The sequence below is a fragment of the Chionomys nivalis genome, chromosome 4 (assembly GCF_950005125.1).
Source record: "Chionomys nivalis chromosome 4, mChiNiv1.1, whole genome shotgun sequence".
NCBI classification, from domain to species: domain Eukaryota; kingdom Metazoa; phylum Chordata; class Mammalia; order Rodentia; family Cricetidae; genus Chionomys; species Chionomys nivalis.
The window spans coordinates 10,747,389-10,766,034 of NC_080089.1; the positions used below are offsets into that span (position 1 = coordinate 10,747,389).

Below are 18,646 nucleotides of genomic sequence, written 5' to 3' on the forward strand. Positions count from 1 at the left end.
GGTTAGCAAGAAACCTGGCTCTATAGAAATTCACAGGATCCACAAGGATGACCTCAGCTAAGACCCTAAGTAATAGAGGAGAAGGTACCTGAACTGGCTTTGTCCTGTAGTCAGACTGATGAATATCATAACCTTAGATTATTCAATGGTTAGAATAATCTAACCATAGAATCTTCATGTAGCAACTTATGGAAACAGGCAGAGACCCACATCGGAGCACTGGACTGAGCTCCCAAAGTCCAGTTTAAGTGTGGGAAGAGTGAGAACATGAGCAAAAAGGTAAAGACCATGATGTGAACACCCACTGAAACAGTCTACCTGAACTAATGGGAGCTCACTAACTCCAGCTGGACTGGAAAGGAACCAGCATAGGTCCAAACTAGTCCCTCTGAATGTGGTTGACAGTTGCATGGCTGGGGCAGACTGAGGGGCCGCTGGCAGTGGTACCAGGATTTATCCCTACTGCTTGTACTGGCTTTTTGGGCACCTATTCTCTTTGGATGGATACCTTGCTCAACCTAGATACAGTAGGGCAGGCCTTGGACCTTCCCCAAAGCAATATGCCTTACCTTCTCTGAGGAGTGGATGGGGGTGGGGTAGGGGAATAAATGAATGGAGTGGGAACTTGGATTGTTGTGCATAATAAAAATGATAGTTTGTTTTCTTTAAAAAAATAAAAAGAAAAGAAAACCCAGACTGCCTCAATATAATCTAGAAAGATTTAAGACAGTTAGTAGTTTATAATTATGGTCATCTATTCTTTAACCCTAAATGCATTACTCCAACAAATCTCTTATTCCCTCCCTCTCTCCATTCCTCCCTTCTTACCCCACCACAAACATGCAAGCACACACACAGGCACACACACTCCTTCTTTTTAACCTTTGTATATGATAAATGTTTCTCTTAGTTACATCCAAATGTCTTACATAGGATAAACATCAGCAAAATACAACTTGGGATGCAAAGTAAAGGTTTAATTCCCAGACTAGATCTCATGATAAACATTATTACATAATCCAAACAAGACGGAGAAGCACTAGTTCTAAAGCAATGGGAAAATGAACAAATGGAGGCAGGAATAGGTGAGGAAAGGTAAAGTTCAGAGAACAACTCCATATTTGAATAGAACAGATGATCACAGATCCATGGATAGAAGTACAGAAAACACAAACATAGGTACATTTTAGGGTGGCGTATAAATAAGTGATTTATAAATAAGTAGTTGACTTAAGTGGACTTAGTATGTCAAAGGTAATTAATTGCATCAGCCGTTATTTCTTGAGAACCGTCCACCTTGTGGATACTGGGGGACGCCAGAGTGGTGAGCAATTGAGGAACACAAGCTCTGTTCTCATGAGACTGATGTCTTCAACAGGGATACTGTTCTCTCTTCTTTCTGCTTGCCATTGATTTTCCTCTAAACTTACTCTGATGACTGCATCCTCTAAATTGCAAGCTAACTGAGTGGGGAATTCCTACTTGGCTTCCTGGGAGCTGCCAGAGAAGACGAGAAATGATAAGAAATAGAAATCAATTAGTAAATTCCTGAGGTTTCCTTCATCCATGTTCTTGTCCTGGCCGGAGTAACTTTCTCTCCACTGCTTAGCCCTTCATATGCTTCCATCTCCAGCTCTTCCTTGTTCTGGTGTCATGAGCTCTTCACTATCTTGCAGGTAATATTGAGTTCTCACTGCTCTAAGTCTACAGATGTCCCATTTTTCTTTTCCTTCTCAGCCTTACCACAATTACAGATCTTCAACTTGACCCAATCCTGAGTTCTTTTAATCTATCTGAGTTGTAATCCATTTTTTCTGGGATCCTAACTGATGAAGACTCATTTTGAGTATCAAAACATGAGTATAAATAATTTAAAATTCCATAAATGATGCTGTAGCTGAAGCAAGGAAAACATAGGAAGTTGGGGAAAATAAAGATTTGACAAAATAAATAACTTAAAACTGTTGGGTCCCACCTAGAAGGAGAGAGTCTCCAAGTGTCAATATGCTAAGCATATTTCAAGTCTCTCCCAAACACATCTAACTTATTAAATAAGCTGCCTGGGGAAAGGGTCTATGTTTTTTTTTTCTCTATAAATTGAGTTTTCTAATTAGTTTTACAATATGACCCCTTTTTTGTTTTGGCTTTAGCACAAGTTTTGGCATTTAAGAATTATTTAACTACAGGATATACTAAAGCCTTTGAAATCCCATTGGAATATATTATTTTTCCATTTGTCAAGATTAGGAGTTGGACTTTGACTGCTCCCAGGCAAATGGCAGCAACACCGGAGTTTAAAGGTATCATCCTGTCTCATGCACTTCCCTAATGTCTTTGGCTTTGAAAGAGTTCCTCGGGCACCTGATCACATGACCACATACCTCCCTCATGCATATTTCCTTTTAAATTATATTTCCACTGTGGAATCATTTGTTTAAACAGCGGGCTATGGAGACGTTAACTGTTTTGTCTACTTGGATGTGAGTGGAATTGCATAGACATTTTGTCAAGTCTGTCCTGAAAGTATAACACATGGTGCTGAATATTGCTCCGTAGCCCTCTGGCTGAATTCTACTGCTCCATGGGCTGAGCCTACTGCTATTCAGAAGGCTGCACATTTCTGAAACATGTTTTCTATCTATTTAATACTGTGGGTGTTAGTTTAGCGCAACTGGAGTTAAATGATTAGGAACTGTGAAAGAGATGCATTTATACAAATTATAATTATAGATCTTGAAGGGACCCTGAGGTTTTGTCATTCTAAAAATAATAATTCTGTGTTTGAAACAAACCAGAATACCATAATCAAACATCATCAGAGCATGCTACACATGCTAGTGCCCGCACTATAGACATCATTGACAAGCAGCTACACAGCACACAGGCTTTAAACCAGAGGCAGGGTCACTCAGCCTAGCCAACAGGATGTGTTCTCAACAATCTTTTATTTGGAGAATGTTATGGGTTATACACATTAACAGCTTTGTTCTCATGTTACTATTTTAATACACAGTGGAATATACAATTTGATCCCTGCACCTATGTCTCTTACAGTACATGTCTCCAGTAGGTTTGCTTATATGTGTATGTTTGGATATGTGCAGGTATGCATGCTTGTGCACATAGGAGTCAGAAGACAAACTCTTGGGCTTGCTCAAACACTATCTGAGGCAGCCCCTTACTGTCCTGGAATTTGTCAAGTAGTCCAGAGAGGCCGGATCTAGCATTCCACAGGGCCCACCTGTCTGCCTCCCAGGTGCTGCACTAACAAGAGCAAACAACATATCTGATTTCTTTACGTGGGTTCTCATGACCACCATCTGCTCCTTGCTCTTGCATGGCAAGAACTTCCTGGAGGAATTCCCCTTGGCTCGCTTAACCTCTTGTTTCCTTTGTGGTTCTAGGGATTTCTTTCATGTCCTGCACTACTAGGCAAGCATTCTACCTCTGAACCATGTGCCTTTCAGTCTTCACACTCTTGATGTCCATGTCCTGCACATGAATAACAGATAGTTCTTTGTCTTTTCATCTCCTGCTGAAGGAAATCTCAGGACAATGCTACGATTTTCAGATCTGCAGACAGAGGGTCGAAAACTCTCCTGCAATCTAGACAGGCTTCCTTGATGTTAAAGTAACACATTTCCCAAACAATGCTGTGCATAGAAATGACTTAGCAGTTCAAGGGACCAGGTTGCTCATAAATTCCCAGCCTTCCTTCTTTTAAAAACACTATAGTCACCATGGGGCTTCTGGGAAAGTAAAACCTAGCAAAGTAAGTGATCCAAACAGCTGAGTCATGTTTTAATAAGCAATTGTGTCTAATTATAGAATAATATTACTTACTTGCCAAGTGCAAAGCATTCCATCTTAACAGTTGTTCCCTTAGCAGCAGTAACCGTGAAAGGAAAATGGACCTCAATTTTCGGCTCATATTCTCCCATCACACCTGGGAAATAAAGAATAGTCTTTAAGCATAAAATGTATGTCACAGTTTTCTTTCTAGTCTTGAAGATAATACATGGAAAATCACTATAGTTTGGTAGTTGATGTGTTGAAATAAAAAGCATAATTAGGGTCAGTCATCTTGGTGAGATTCTAATATTCCTTTAAGAATGTGGTTGTCTATCTGTTCTCTACATAGACATTATTCAAAACTTTAATCAACACGGGAAGTTTAGAAACCTTTTTAATGGTTTACTTAATCATTTAAATGTGTGTGCATATGTATATGTGTGTCAATATATACATGTATGTTGGGGGGGTGCCCATGGCTGCCAGAAGAGAGAACTGGATTCCCTATAGTGGAACTTCCAGGTGCTGTGAGGTGCTCAAAATCAGTGCCAGTCATTAAATTTGGCTCCTCTGCCTGAGAAATTCAAGCACTCTTATCCACTGAGCCCCAGTTACTAGTTTTTTACAATGTGCATGAATATGAATATTTTCCACAATAAATAATTGTACTTTTAAAATGAGAATACATCAGAAATTTATTTTTGGTATGTAAATTAATACTTATTTAATAATTCCCACACACTCTTTTTTTATTTAAATTTTATTTTTCCTTCTGTGTATATATGCAAGTATGCATGTGTATGTAGGTACTCATGGAGGCCAGAGAGGTGTTGGATTCTCTAGAGCTGGCGTTCCAGAAAGTTATGACCTGCTCAACATGAGTGCTGGAAGCTGAACTCAGATCTTCTGGAAGAGCAGCCAGCATTGATAAACACTAAGCAATTTCTCCTACCCCATTAACTTGTATTCTTAACTGTCTATAATTTGCAAATAATTTTGCCAAGAATTGTGCAAGTTATGAAGATTCATTAGTCATGTACTTTGTTCTCAAGCATTCAATAAAGATAACTTTAAAAGAGGGGAAACTGGTATAAAATCATGTAAATTGGAAAAGTTATTCATGAAAGTGACAGGAAGTGACAAGTTCCATGAATGAGGTATAGCCAAAGTATTATGCACACTGAAGGATTTGAGCAGGTAGGGACAGAGGAGAAAGCTTAAAATCACTTCAAAGGAACTGAGACAAAGAAGAACGGGTTGCTTGCTTTCCTGGTGAGTCTGTGTGTGAAGAAAAGTAATGGATAATTCTGGAAATATAAAGAAGAATCAAAAAACAAAGAACACTGGTCCTCTGAGAAAATCTTCCTGACACCATAACTAGAATCTGATCAGATGGCACGGACACAGATAGGTGAAAATACTGGAGTTTGAGCAGAGGCGGTCCAGTCAACTTCATGATCTCAGTTTTCTTAGAAGTAACAAAGATCTAAATTTCAATAGTAATTGAAGGCAGAGGAAGAACAGTGGGAATGAAACTGATGAAACCCACACAGTGCAGTACCAGGAGCAACACTGAAATATCCAGGTGGAAGTGGATGAAAAGAAAAGGAGGCAGAAAAATTGAAGGCTATTAGTTTATTGCTCACTCGTAGAATTCATGCCTTGTACCCATAAGGGCCTGGGATTGGCATCCACATCACATACATGAACATTAATAAGTTTGGAAGTACTAAATTCGAAATATTGAATACACAGAAGTAAGTTTTTGACTACATAATCCACAGAGTAAATGAAGAAAGGAATAGAACCTCACAGTTGATAAGCACCAAGTGTCACCATTGTGAGGTGACAGTGGGCACCATAGATTATTTATGATTTCTGCCCACTAAAAGTTAGTTCACTAGCTATGGACTGGAGGATTCTGAGACTGATGGCATCAGGCAGCCTTGGGGCTAGTTTTCTCTTAAACAGAATGCTTAGGAGCTATGTGTAAAGCACTAGAGGAACTCAACACAGTCAGCTAGAGTCCGCTGCAAGGCAGCTCAGTGTGTGTTTAAAGGTGTTCGTGTTGATGCACACGTATGCTTTTATCCTTTTGTGTGTACGACTCTGCATGAATTTTTGTGTATGTGTGTAAGATGAGAGGAGAGAGGAAGAGGCCAGGACAGTTTTAAAATGACATAAGACATGGCACACAGGAGAGTTACCCCTGAGCCCAGTGACCTTTCCCTTCATTTTTTTAATCTTGTGAATTGAGGAATAGAAGGGAACTACAAGTAACACCATGTCTGTTCCAACAGTTGGAACCTGGCAACCGCTTTCTGCTCGCACGTGTGCTGCACATAGAGCCTGGTGAATGGCATGTCAGTGGAATGGCTTGCACAATGGTATCACTCAACACAGCTCTTTAAGCAGTCTCTGTCTCTCTCTGTCTCTCTCTCTCTCAAGTAGTAGTCTCTTACACTGCCTTCGTGAATACCTTTCCTTCCCCCATTTCCAAACCTCCTTTCTTTTATGCCCTCCCAGACTCTGTTTTTCTAGCCTGTTTCCTGTAGGTATTTCAATACCAGAATCTGTTGTAAAGTCAGCTGAGTGTATTTAGGGGTGTAAAGTTTATCCTCAAAACCCTGTGTGTAAGTGCCACAGATATGTAAACATCCTCACTTCTACCTTTGCTCAAATGACATCATCATCTTCAATATCATCAGTTTCTGATAGATCCTTTAGTTTTCTTTTCCTTTCTATTAATTGTATTATTCTTCTGTACTTCATTTATCATAATGCAAATTCATTCTAAAGTCTTTAGCTTTACCAGTCCCTGTGAACTCTGGGAGTTCCTAAGTGTCATAGAATATTGCAGAAAAGTGGTACAAATCAATCCTTACCCCAAAAGCACTTCTTCGTAATTACTTCTAGAAAGTTCTACAAAGAAAGCTCAGATGAAAGGTATCTGAATCTTCAGCAATTTATTTCGGTTTTCTTTCTCAGCCTAAATAAATATTCCCTTTAGAACATAATTTTATATTAACACAGCACACTCATTTTATTAAAACAGATGAAATTAAACTACATAATTAAGCAAAGTGAAAAGGGAAGAATCAGAGGTTTTACATCACAACACCCAAGCTGAGCTGCACTGTAAGTATTAGGACTGGTTTCATTATCTTTACTCCAAGAGCAATCATACTGGGCACACAGGGCAGCACTTCATTTGTGCTTCACTCTGACAATTGATCAAATTCAGCAATTAAGTTCTAGTTTATGTTTTGTGGGGAAAATAGCCATCACTGTGCGGTACAGTCATGCTTTAATATCTCAATTCATGTGTAGCTTAAATACTAAATCCTTATGTTGAACATGATTTGATGCAGAAAGGAACGAGAAATAGGTTCAAGAGACACCAGATTAAAGATGAAATTGTTTGGACTGGTTTCTTCAGCAAGGTGACTTTTTGATCTTCTGATTACACCTGGTTTTTATTGACTATTGTCTAAGAGACCTTGTTATATGCCTTATGTGTGTGTGTTTCTCCCCATACTTGTCGTTATTTACTCGACAGGCCTACTTTAGAATTATGTGTCATTAAGATGACTTCAAATTGCCCCAGCTCCTAATAAATGGATGCCCTCCAGCTGACAGCCATTACTCTCATTCAGAGTCTTTATGGTTGTTGATTTCCTTCTTTATTATGATTGCTCATAGAGAGCCAGGGCATATTTCCCTAAGTTGACTGTGGTTCAGACATATTGAACATATTGCTGAACAGAAAGGTGATGTCATCAGAAAAATCTGCACAACTTATTAAAATGTTAGAAGGCAGGGCCCAAGACTAAGCTTCATGAAGAACTTAGGTGGTGCTCTGAATTCCATTTTCAGTGGGTTGTCTGCAAGCTTTGTTGCACTTTCATAGGATTAGAGTGTGAAAGACCAACATTCATGGATGAGTTCCACGTGTACTGCACACACCAGTGACTCACCTCAGTATTAGCACTATCCAGAGGGAGTTGCAATCAGATATGAGCTTTTTGTGATTGGCTGGGAATTTGGTTCTAGTTGGTTACTCTATGTGATAGCAGGTGTTGCATAATTCAGGAGAGTCTTCTGGCACTAACAATAATACTCGTGTAGTACTGGCATCGTGTCTAGGAACTTATGAAGTTTCGTTCAGCAAATGAGGTGGAAAGACTTGGCAAATCTTTTCCTTATGTGCAAATGATGGATATTTGCACTTTTATTTACAATGTATCTGTTGACCATATTTAGTATGTTTTAGTCTTTCAAGAATAACAGCTGTTTTCTTAGCAATTTTTGGGAAAAAAATCCTACACCTCTGACTGAAAGAATTGTAGAGAAGGCACCATATATATATATATATTTTTTTACAGAGTTTCTGCTTCTGGTTATTATTCTGGTATTAATGTGCTTTGAAAACCTGGTTCAAGCTTGGCCAATCAGATTATCGAGGTTGTATTTATCATGTAGATTAATTCCTGAAAGGGTAGCTATGTTTTCAGAGTTCTCCAAGAGAAAAAGAAGAGAACCTAAGTCTTTGCTCTTTGTTGGTATGTGATGCTCACTGGACATTCATGCCATGGAAGGGAGTATTTTATTGTTAAAGCAAATTAATGTGATCTAGATGTAATTAATTATTATGTATAGGTAAAGGGAGACGGAAGTGACTACTTGTAGCATGCCATGTGTCATTTCTGTTTAAGGTCTAGTGCTCTGCCCTTCTCTCCACCAAATAAAGTGAATAGGAATGCTTTAGTGATTTCAGCTTTGGGTTTTCATTGTAACAAGATCTCACCAATGAACTACATACAAGACAACTGATGGTGACCCAATCCTAGGTTCTCTCTTTCCTTAGTAAGATTCTGAACTCACCATAATCAAGACACTATCCTATATAAAGGACAAGATGGAGGTGATAAGAACCTGTCTAATTGAGATAATAGGTTTTTTTCTTTTAAAGAATTTTGTATTTAGCAGAAAATTTAAATTCTATTGAGATAAAAAATTAAAGCTATAAAACCACGATCATAGAAGAGGAAGTGTGAAGCTACAAAAGATTAGGTAGCCTACCATGAGAGAGGAGAGGAAGGAGAGATGCTGAACCGATAAATAAAAAAATATTTCAATTGTCGAGACAGTTATCTTGGAATTAGATGATGTTATGGATAAAAGTTTAATGACAACGATGTAAGAGACAGTTTTAGTAAAGGTATACAGTTAGACTGTCGCTATGGCTTAGGTGGGTATTTAATTTTATTACAAAGATCGTGCAGGTGCAGTGAGGAAAATTTCAAAAGTAAGTTGGTGTTAGGTGATGAATAATATTTAGTCATATACTTTCTCATTTTTCACAAGTTTTTTCTATAATGATATTAGTAATGACTCTGTAAATTTATGTGAGTGCTTTTAAAAATATTTGAAACTAAATAGCCATTTGGTTTCATTCAGGGACATTTGTAAGAGTTAGCTTTAATTGTAATTTGACACAACCAGAAAAGCCCAGGGAGAAAGTCTCAATGGAGGATTGCATATATTTGGTTGGACTATGGGAAATCATCTTAACGGAGTTAATTTATACAGGAAGACACAGTCCACTGTAGGCGGTACCATTTCCTAGGCAAGGGGTCCTGAATTATATAACAATGGAGGAATCAAACTGAGTACAAACCAGGAAGTGAGCATGGATGTACTGATTTCTGTCTGCACACTGTGGGTGTGATGCGAACAGCTGTCTCAGGCTCCTGCCTCTCTGACTTCCTAACAATAAGGCACTGCCATCTGGAACTATGGAGTTGTCTGCTACCACAGCAACAGAAACAATCAGGACAGATATGGAGTGAGCACACCTATTGCTTTTATCAGTGACCTCATGACAGTCACTTGAATACATAATATTAGCAATTAAGGTATAAAGAAGTCAAGAAGAAAGTCCTGTGAGTGGAATAATAGTTTCACATTAAAATGAATTGAAACTACTTAAGAAAATACCTGTGTAATCTGTAAGAAATGTATGGGACAATAGAGTTCCCAACTTTATATTATTTTCAATACTTCAGATTCTGTACAATTTTAGTGATTATTGTTATTCTCTTGAGTAGACTGAAGTGGTTGTGTTGTGAGAGTCCCTGGTGATGTGATGAGTCTAAACCGAGAACAACAGCAATAACAATGATAAAATGGCACAAATGTAAACGAAGTCAATTAGTAAAAGGTGAACATTACACTCAAACTTATGTGCTATGTGTGATACCTGCTATTGCACTCATGATATCATCACAGACTTCATGTCATTGCACTTTAAAGTTTAGGCCTCTAGCACAAGTTCCCAACAATAGCCCTGGCGTGGCTGAAGCATCAAGGTGATCACACAGGTAACGAGGATTCTAGCTTTCTCATACATAACAATGATGTTAATGTTTCTGTGAGATAAGAAATTTAGCATTATTTTCAGAAATATATATTATTATAGCAGTAGGTAATTTGTTGTGTGCTGTTTTCTGGGACATACAGAAGTCATTGGATGTGGAAGTTTCAGTCATTTAGAAAATGGTTCTGAACTATTTTTTCAGTCACCTAATGAGCTGCATACAGATAACAATTCCACAAGCTTGGGTGGAATCCAACATAATGATTTCTCCTTTCAAAGGTTTATCCTGTCCTGAATTAAACTTGCTCGCTGTGCATCACTGCTGTGACTATAGACAGGGGAAGTTTTAGACAGGAGGAAATAACGACACAAGGTATCAACAAATTCAAGCACCATTGCAGGTACTATTTATGTGGGACAAAACCTGCAGGGCTTTTAATCATTGGGAGAAAGAACCTCTATCACTATTACATGCTCTGAAAAATCAGAAAAAAACATTTATTTTTTCTTTTAAGTATCAAAATGAATTGAGTAAGGAGTCCACTTCTCTCTGTAATTGTTTTTCCCTGGTTACTGAATTTTAAGAATTATTTTCTATTGTTCTTACCAAGGTGATTCAGAAAAGTATAGCCATCTCTCCACATCATCATTTGAATGCTTATTCGATATACATCAAGAATTCATAAAATTATTTATAAATATTAAATCTAAAGAAAGAAACTTTTATTTCCCCTGGGCATAAACCTCCCCACTCCATTAAAGTAATATACCAGATAAATCAAACTTAAAAAGTCACCATAAAGCTAGTGAGGTGGCTGAGCAAGTGAAAGCCCTTACCACACAACTTGGAGACCTGCTTATAATTCCAAGACCACATGTAAAGGGGAAGGGGAGAACAGAGTCCACAAATCTGTCCTTTCTGCACACATTAACTTTAAAACATATACAGGAAATAACAAGAAAAACAATAACAGTCGAGCAGTAGATTGATAAACTGAAAGAAACAGACACTATTAGGTTTACTATAAACCAGAATGAGAAATCAGTTGAGTAGTTTTGCTCAGAAGGAGGTGAGGACAGCTTCCATTTTAATGTTTTTGTGCATACAAATATAAGAAGTTCTCCATAAATATGTTAATGTAACAAAACAAAATTATGGTACAAATATGTCACTTAACAAATTTATGGGCCATTTTGTGAGGTAAGTCCCTCTGGCTGTGTTAATCATGTATGTATTTTCTTGTCCTTCTAGACGGCTATATTATTGGAATTGGAATTTTTTAGTATATAAAAAGAGAAAAAAAATTGTAGATTCACAAACTCTTGACCTTATGAGGCACCACCAGGACTTACATAGCTGCATTTGAGCACAGAAATTGGATGTTAATGAGGAACCAAAGGTTCCTTAACCTTTGGCTCCTCCTTCCTTGGAAGCTAATCTTGACTAGAAATATTAGGATAGTGGCTTTTATGATATGAAACTCATTTAATCAGAGAAAGTAGGTATTCCAAGTAATACATCAATGCTCAAGTCAATAATTACATATTGAGGATCTCTAAATATTCAGCAGGAGAATCCCAACATAGTCAAAGTTGGTTCCTTACTCCTGTGCTTAATCAGAAACTATGGTTTTTGTGTAATTTCCTAGAACTTTTATGTCTTCTGCAACATTTTCTCATTAAAGGGAGAAGGGACAATGCCTTATGCCTACAATGGATTTATTGAATATAACACAAAACTTAATTATACGCTGTCATATCCACAGCCAATCAATGAGAAATGACCAGCACTGTGTTGGAAAAAGAGATGTGGATGAGTACAGGCCAACTAAAGTCAAAAGGAAGTGGTGTCTGCAGTCATCACTAGCAAGGCCGGGAGTGCTGAGAAAGACACCTGGCCGGGAGAAAAGCTGTAGATTTATAGCTGTACTGCATGACGGTAAAAGAAACAAGGGGACAAGCAGAGCCATGTGTTGCTTGGTATGACTCCTGGAAGCATGTGAACTCTACTACCTTCTACCGCAGACTCACCAAGCCACTGCATCTCACAGACCATGGCATCTATTATAAGTTCATTGTCTTATAAAAGTAAAAAGTCTCTTGAGCATCTATCCTTAGTAACTACATAGAACATTATTATCCATCACTCCATTACTTTCTGAGTTTTAATCTTTCAATAAAACATTCCTTCCAGAGAGTTTTCTTATGCAGAGCTATCCACAAATGCACGCAGCAGCTCTGCAAGGCCAAGAGTCTTTTAACATCCTGGAGGAGTTGCTTCTGCCAGCTTGGCTGATCAGCTGCTTGACATAAAACATAAGGAGAAAATGTGACAAATAACCGGCTTGAAACTATTGTTGAAAGTTCATTTTTACTTCCTTCTGCATGGATTGTTTTCTCAAGGCACTCTGTTGAGAATGTCATCTTTCCTGCTGTTACTGCTCCCACGGAAGATCTTCTGCATACCATCCCTCATTTGTTCGGTAAACATCTCACCATGAATTTTATTTTGCAAACTCTACTGATTTCAATGAGTATATGTGTGATACTATACAAAGAGACAGTGTTTCCTGAGAGGATTTTATGATCACAGCCTCCTTGCTGGACTTTATAAACACAAAAGACAATGCAAATCCGAGAAACTGAGCACCTGCTAAAAACCCAATGCTTTGGTCGGTGTATTCAAGGAGACTGCTATTTCAGTCATGCAAAACACAGCACAATAGGCAGGATTGTCCCTGCTTGAAGTGCGAGAGATGGGTGGTGTAAGGCTTAGGGAACCCCATTAGCATTGCTGAGCTGTTGAATACAGACATAGAGCTCAAACTGAAGGTTATATTAGACATGAAGCCACTTCCCCTCGTGTGCCTATGTTGCTTCTTAGGAAGAGTTCTTGTTTATGAAGTAGAATGCATTATTTAATCATCCTCCATTTTGTATACAATCATGTTCTTCTTCAAACCCTGCTTTTATGGGAAATTTTTTCCAAAGTTTTCATTGTTCAAGCCCCCCTTGAGCCTCTCCTTCTAGCTTGTCCTGATTCCTTTGTGATACCTACAGACCCACATAACAACTCTCCAGTTGGGATCCCAGTGGTAAACTAGGCTGGAAGGTGACCTTTATCCTTCTTTCTGCTGTCCATTCTCAGTTGTGCTGCAACCTGTCTTCTGTATTTCCTGTACCCACCCCTCTCTCATTCCTTAGGGCTTCCACTCTTGATGCAGACCGAAGGTTCCGCTAGTTCTTTCCTGTCACCTCTTCAGTCTTCCCTTCTAGCTAATGTCTATTTCTATGTGACACTTGCTGACCTTCAGAACACTACCTATCAGGGACCGCACAGCCAACACAGATGGCCAGGGCTCAAAGTGGACAACAGCTGCCAAAGAAGGGAGCATTTACCCAACAACAAGGAGACTAGATATCCACCCCAAGAACATTTAAAACATCTTACCTCCTGATGTCTATATCCCAGTGCAAAAGCACAGACATGAACAGAAGAGACCTCCAGAAACCTAAGACTAGGTGGTTCTCAACCTTAATGCTGGGACCCTTTAATACAGTTTGACTCCAACCATAATATTTTTTTGTTATTTCATAACTAGAATGTGGCTACTGTTATGAATAACAATGTAAATATATGATATTCAGGATATCTGCTATGTGAGCCCCTGTGAAAGGGATGTCCCACCCTCAAAAGGGTGGTGAGAACCACTGCTTTATTGCAATAGGCCTGCACAAACATTTGACTTCGTGAGGTGCCAGAAGGACTTACATAAATATGGCTTTAACACAACAGAGTGTGATGGAGGAGTTAATTTCATTGGTTAAATAAAGAAACTGCCTTAGCCTTTTAATAGGACAGAAAATTAGGTAGGCAGAGTAAACAAAACAAAATGCTGGGAGAAAGAAGCTGAGTCATGCAGTCACCATGATTTTCCCACTCCAGACAGATGCAGGTTAAGATCTTTCCTGATAAGCCAGCTCGTGGTGCTACACAGAATATTAGAAATGGGTTAGATCAATATATAAGAGCTAGCCAATAAGAGGCTAAAACTAATGGGCCAGACAGTGTTTAAAAGAATACAGTTTCCGTGTAATTATTTCGGGTAAAGCTAGCTGGGTGGGGGGACGCAGCCCCGCCGCTTCCCGCTTCAAGAGTGGATGTTAACAAGAAGCTTGTTTCAGTTACAAAGGGTCCTTTCTTAGAAGCTAACTTATTTGGTCATTTCTGCGTGGTTGTGCTTCTCAAGTCTCACACTGGTCCCCAGGAAATTTTCTCCACTTTCTGAGCTAGTCTTGTGACCTTGCCCTCCTGTATTTTGATTGTTTTCTCTATCATGTGAACCATGCCTTTCGAAATCAGACTGACATTTTATCTACTCATCTGGAAGACCAATTTCATTCTCTTCTTTGTTTTCACAGCAAGCAGATCAAACAATTATTTTATTGCCTATCTTGTTTCATGTTAATGATGTTTACTTGACTATTTCCTTGATTTCTTTGTGTTTTCCAGCAGTGAGGTAATAAAGTTTATTTTTCTTTGTACCTAAATTGCTTGAATATAAATTCTCTTCTGGTTATATATCACTTCATGTATCCTTGTGTAGAACAGTCTCCAACTGAATACTTAATTTCATTTTTTAATTAAAATTTGGTCTTTGATTATTTGTTCTGAGAAGCATTTTCTTCACTTTGAGAGTGTTTCTAGTGCTCACAAGGGGTATCTTTCTTTTTCCTCCCAAGGACATAATATAGTTCTGACCTTCACTACCTTTGTCTCAGTTGCTGTTGTGATTGGCATCTGTTCTTTGCTGCCTTCTCTTTCAAGCCCATTCTATACTATGAGCCCACATTAATCTCTGAAATTATATTTTCATCATTTTTTTCCTTTTTGAAAAAGTCAGTGATGCCTCATGTGCTTATTGATGGAATTAAAGTTTGTTATTTTGTCATTTAAAGTCTTAAAGATTTTTTTGTGACGTGAAACCTTCAACTTTAGTTTTCATTTGATCATTGTAAGTCCATTTGTTCTGGCTATTTTATCATTTTGGTCATCTTTGTTCATTTACGTTTTTTTAATATTGGCATGCTAAAGTACCTACTCAAATACTGTTCATAAAGCTGGACCTAATAACTCCACTTCTCTCTAGACTATTTTCAATAATACAGCCCACAGGAATAATCCACCCCAAAGGCTGTATCAGAATCTATAACTTACATGTTCCTTCTCTGCTTTGTCATTCATTGCTTAATGTTCACCATTTTACACATTGTTGCTGAAATGACAGACAATCCATGAAGGACTAAGACCACATTTTAAACTTAGTAAATTATGTTCAAGAAGTCCTCTTGTGAACCAAATAATTAGAGCTTCTTACTAAAAATAAAACTAGTCTCCTATGCTGAGTTCTTTAAAGGCATTAGAGGAATTAGCATTGCTTAAGGCCTGAAAGATACCATGAAACTTCTAGGATTTTCTCCCAACAATCAAAGAGTCTTACACATTTAAATATATTTGGAAGAGATTTTTTAATTGACCAGTTCTAAATTGTTTAGATATAGTCTAATGGATATGACAGAGGCATAATATTATAAAAATAGATTAGCTCATTAATATATCATATTTCTGTTTAGTTTTTCATCATTAAATATACTTACTAGAGATGTTGGCAAAGACACACAGAAATTCTGTCTTAATCTCATGCTGAAGAGTTAAGCTCATTGCACTATGATTTTCACCTTGCTTCCTGTAAACACAGACTCTTCTTTCGTTTCCCGACCATTCAGACATGAATAACCACACGGAAATTATATTAATTACAATATTGCTTGGTCAAGAGCTTAGGCTTCTTATTTATTAACTCTTCCATCTTAAATTAACCCATTTCTATTAATATGTGTATTTGTATGAGGCTGTGGCCTACCAATAGTTTCATGGGGGGCATCTGCCTCCTTCAGCAGCTACATGACATCTCCTTGACTCCACCTACTCTGTCTATATATCTTCCAGCCTGGCTGTATTCTGCCCTGCTATAGGCCGATGCAGCTTTATTCATTAACCAATGAAAGCAACGCATACACAGAAGGACCTCCCACATTATCTTCTATTCTACAAAGCATCTATTTTTAACTTGGCAAAATATACACATTGAACTAAATCAATAAGCTTCCTCAGTACCCATTTTCACACTCATTAGGTAGTACTGAGCCAAAATACAAGCAAAAATAAGTTGGCCATGGAAATATACTTATCAAATGTAACTACAATAAGAAACAATAATAACTAGGACCTGATACTTATTAGACTTTAAAATACACACATTTGGGGGCCCAGTAATGTAATGGCATCAATACAGTGCCTGCATTGCAAACATGAAAAACTGAGGTTGAGCCAAAGAACTCACATAAAATGGTGGGCTCATTGGTCTATGCTTGTATCCCAGTGCCAAGAAAGCAAAGTTAGATAGATCCTTGGTGCTGGCCAGGTAGCCTAGCTGATATGGCAGGATTCAGTTTAATGAGGGATTATGTCTCAAAAATAGGAGACAGAACCTGAGGATCAATGCAGGAGGCTATTGTCCTGCACAACACGTACCTCCCACCCCTAAGAACACACACACATGTACATGCATTTCTTTTATGTAGAAAAGAGTTTTTCTTTTTTTTTTTTTTTTTTTTTTTTTTTTGGTTTTTCGAGACAGGGTTTCTCTGTGGTTGTGGAGCCTGTCCTGGAACTAGCTCTTGTAGACCAGGCTGGTCTCGAACTCACAGAGATCCGCCTGCCTCTGCCTCCCGAGTGCTGGGATTAAAGGCGTGCGCCACCACCGCCCGGCGAAAAGAGTTTTTCTAATGCACTGAAGACAGGCAGAATAATGAGGGGTGGAGAGTGGGTCACAAAGATGGGAGCAATGGGACAAAAAGCAATGCAAAGGGGGAAGATGGACTTCTGTTCCCCCTTTGTACATTGTCCGGGTTCTGTTAGCTACCAAGATGGTTTCAGAAGCGCCTCGTGTTCTGCGTGGTAGCTGTTGTAGGTATTTACTGCCAGTATACTTTTGCCTTGAATATTCAATTAATGATTTTTAAAAAGCTTTTGGACTTTTCTGTTGTTTACTTAAGTCCCTCACTGCCCTATCCCAGCCTGGCGAATCTGTTGGTATTATAGGCTTATGTGGGCTTAGTAAAATCAAGGTTTAAGAATGTAAGCAATTTGATGACAAATTCAAATTTAATCTAGAGAGTATTACTTCTTCAATTCCTTTATGTTGTTTGTATTTGGATTTCTGAATGATTTTTGAAGGTTGTGTGCCACATTTTTCTTATTTGTAAGTTAGCTCTTTTTTTTAAGACTTCTAAAGATAGGGAATTAAATTGAAATCTACAATGATAATTACAAGACTACATGACATTTAGGTCATGTACCAATCTTTGTGGCATAATAAAAGGTGACATAATAATGTAAATAGCACTGGATCCTTGTGCAGATTTTGTTTCATGATAAATCCTTTGGATACCAGTTCTATCCCCCAACGACCCCTGGAACGGTTGTTATTCTCATTTTGTCACTAGGAAATTAACTTAAGGAAGTAGAAAATTTTGTTGAAGAAAGTAAGTGATTATTAAATTCCAGTGTCTTTGACTTTTCACAGATGTGAAATAGCCTCAAACAAATAGAGGTGGGAGGAGGGTTTTGTTTTGTTTTGTTTTGCAGATTCCATTTTTTTCCCCTCCTACTTTCATCCAAGAGGCCTTTGCATGTGCTTTTACCTCCTCCTAGAATGCAGCTCAATTCTGGACAATCAAATATCCCTTTGTCTTTCTTCCATTCTCCATATAAACACTAACCCATTTGTGAAAACTTTCCTAATAGTCCAGGAGAGTTCAGATCCTATCTCTGTATCTCAGAACATAGAATTGTTGGTTATGGCTTTCTTTCTCAGGACTATCATTTCCTTTGCTTTGTACCAGAGCACAAGCTAATGCTAACAGTTTGCTGGTATGCTAGTATTAATGTCTGCTTGAAATAAAAGATAATAGATAGTAGTCCCATTGTAATTATAATTATTCTAAGTTTAATATTAATTTCAATCAAATATAGATAGTTGCAAGAATTAAAATACTCAGGTTTAAAAAGAACTAGAAACATAGCTACTGATGTGGACGAGTCTTCTGTTTTGTGTTGATTTCATTGGTTAAATAAAAAGACTGCCTTGGCCCTTTAATAGGACAGAAAATTAGGTAGGCGGAGTAGACCAAACAGAATTCTGGGAGAAAGAAAGCCGAGTCAGGCAGTCACCATGATTCTCCTCTCCAAGACAGAGGCAGGTTAAGATCTTTCCTGGTAAGCTACCACCTCGTGGTGCTACATAGATTATTAGAAATGGGTTAATCCAGATGTGAGAGTTAGCCAATAAGAGGCTGGAACTAATGGGCCAGGCAGTGTTTAAAAGAATACAGTTTCCATGTAATTATTTT

General features: G+C 38.1%; 1 protein-coding gene across 1 annotated transcript in view; it reads right to left on the minus strand.

Annotated features, from left to right (window-relative positions):
• Cntn5 (contactin 5) overlaps window positions 1–18,646 on the minus strand; it is a 1,215,881-nt gene that overhangs the window by 321,888 nt on the left and 875,347 nt on the right. The window contains exon 9 of the mRNA XM_057767831.1: window positions 3,844–3,946. Within this exon, the coding sequence (XP_057623814.1) occupies window positions 3,844–3,946 (103 nt within the window). The remainder of the gene's footprint in view (window positions 1–3,843; window positions 3,947–18,646) is intronic.